Consider the following 1,556-nt stretch of genomic DNA (forward strand, 5'->3'; position numbering starts at 1 on the left):
AACTCACCCACAAGTCACTTTATAAACAGCATTCACTAACAAAATCAGTTTCCTCGGCCCAATGTTAGCGGTAACGATATTAATAAAGACGATAACGACTTGACGTATTTCCGTCAGATATTCTAAAGGCTCATCCATTTTAACAGACCTCACAACAGGTCTCAGGATGTAGCTCTGGAGTTCCTTCTTCAATCGTTGCTTAGCCACTTTGATGACCTTAGGCCTAACTAAAAGACACCCTTCATTTTTAACCAGTAATAATCCAGCCAGAGAGAATCATAATATGTAGTCACCCTCGGGATGAAAAATATTTCATAAAAAAACGTGATTACTGTTTTGAGATATCATGAGTGAGATATCATAATATGTTTCGAATTAATCAGTTAATATGTCATGAATTAATCAGTTAATCCATGAAATAATTAAGATCTGTCGAAACTCAATGATTTCATATTCTATTGAACTCTTGGAAAAATGATTCTTTAACTCACGACTGTAATCGGTATTAAATGGTGAAGAGAAAGTTTTCAATTCCGTGTGGGTTTTCCTCGTGCGCAAAGTATCAGGACCAATATGCTCGAGAACGGATAATTTAGGGAAAAGCTTTTCACTGTTCGTATCAGTATTTATCGCCATTTCACTATCTGCGTATGTTCCTTTGGTCTGATCCCACATGATATTGCAGGACAAGATGAGCGTGTGTACTCCATCAGGAAGTGTTTTGAATACATATTCATTGCGGTCAGCCAACTGCCAGCTGCTGGCAGCTACGATAATATCACCACCTCTGGAAGGATCCTTATAATTTTTATCAGTGCTGAATTTCATGAACCAATGTAATCTGAAATCATTCTCATGTACTTGCAAAGACCCTCAGCAAATTTCACGTCCCAGACTGGCTGCCCTGTGATGATGTAATGAGAAATCCTCTGGGGATCTCCAATAGACGTGAAGTAGATCTTCCCGGATGCTATTGCCAATTTCACTATTTTTCAATAACGAGGAACAACATGATAACTAGGAGTTAGGAATAACGTGTGTCGAATTACAAATCTGTTAGGGAGTGGTAAATTAGCGTGAGAGCAATTTTCTCAAGAGATAGCGATTTTTTAATGAACACCTTGTTTGTGGTGACCCATCAAGGTAACATAACTCAAAATATTACAACTGAAACAATTATTGTGTCCGCGAATATATTTACATAATAATATTTTGAGTTGCAGTATTTTTTGGAATATTTCAACCGGTAATATTATTGTTGAATAAAATTTAGAGGTGTCACCTTTCTAGTGGCTCTCATTTTAATCTATAAAAAACGGATGTGCATAAATTGTTGGTAGTTCCCTTCGAATTAAAGATTGGTCTTGAAAAGGGATGCTCTTCACTCTATCACTTCGCTACAGAAATGATATTTAATAATTCTTGAAACCTCGAAGAGTCACTCCAACATCAGTCTCGTATCTCCCAAAATGTTTTTGAATGATGCAAGCTGTCTGGATGGCTTCGGTTGCTAGATCCCTCATCATTGTTCCATCCTGCAGCTTCCACATGACTAT

The 1,556-nt window shown here is 37.3% G+C and overlaps 1 protein-coding gene across 1 annotated transcript in view; it reads right to left on the reverse strand.

Annotated features, from left to right (window-relative positions):
* Positions 1-1,556, reverse strand: part of LOC105271846 (adenylate cyclase type 10-like) — an 11,941-nt gene that overhangs the window by 5,140 nt on the left and 5,245 nt on the right. Inside the window, exons 3-6 of the mRNA XM_011313632.1 lie at positions 1,430-1,552; positions 862-985; positions 492-787; positions 19-227 (exon numbers count right to left, since the gene is read on the reverse strand). Of these exons, the coding sequence (XP_011311934.1) occupies positions 19-227; positions 492-787; positions 862-985; positions 1,430-1,552 (752 nt within the window). The remainder of the gene's footprint in view (positions 1-18; positions 228-491; positions 788-861; positions 986-1,429; positions 1,553-1,556) is intronic.

The sequence above is a fragment of the Fopius arisanus genome, unplaced genomic scaffold (genome assembly GCF_000806365.1).
Source record: "Fopius arisanus strain USDA-PBARC FA_bdor unplaced genomic scaffold, ASM80636v1 scaffold00126, whole genome shotgun sequence".
NCBI classification, from domain to species: Eukaryota; Metazoa; Arthropoda; class Insecta; order Hymenoptera; family Braconidae; genus Fopius; species Fopius arisanus.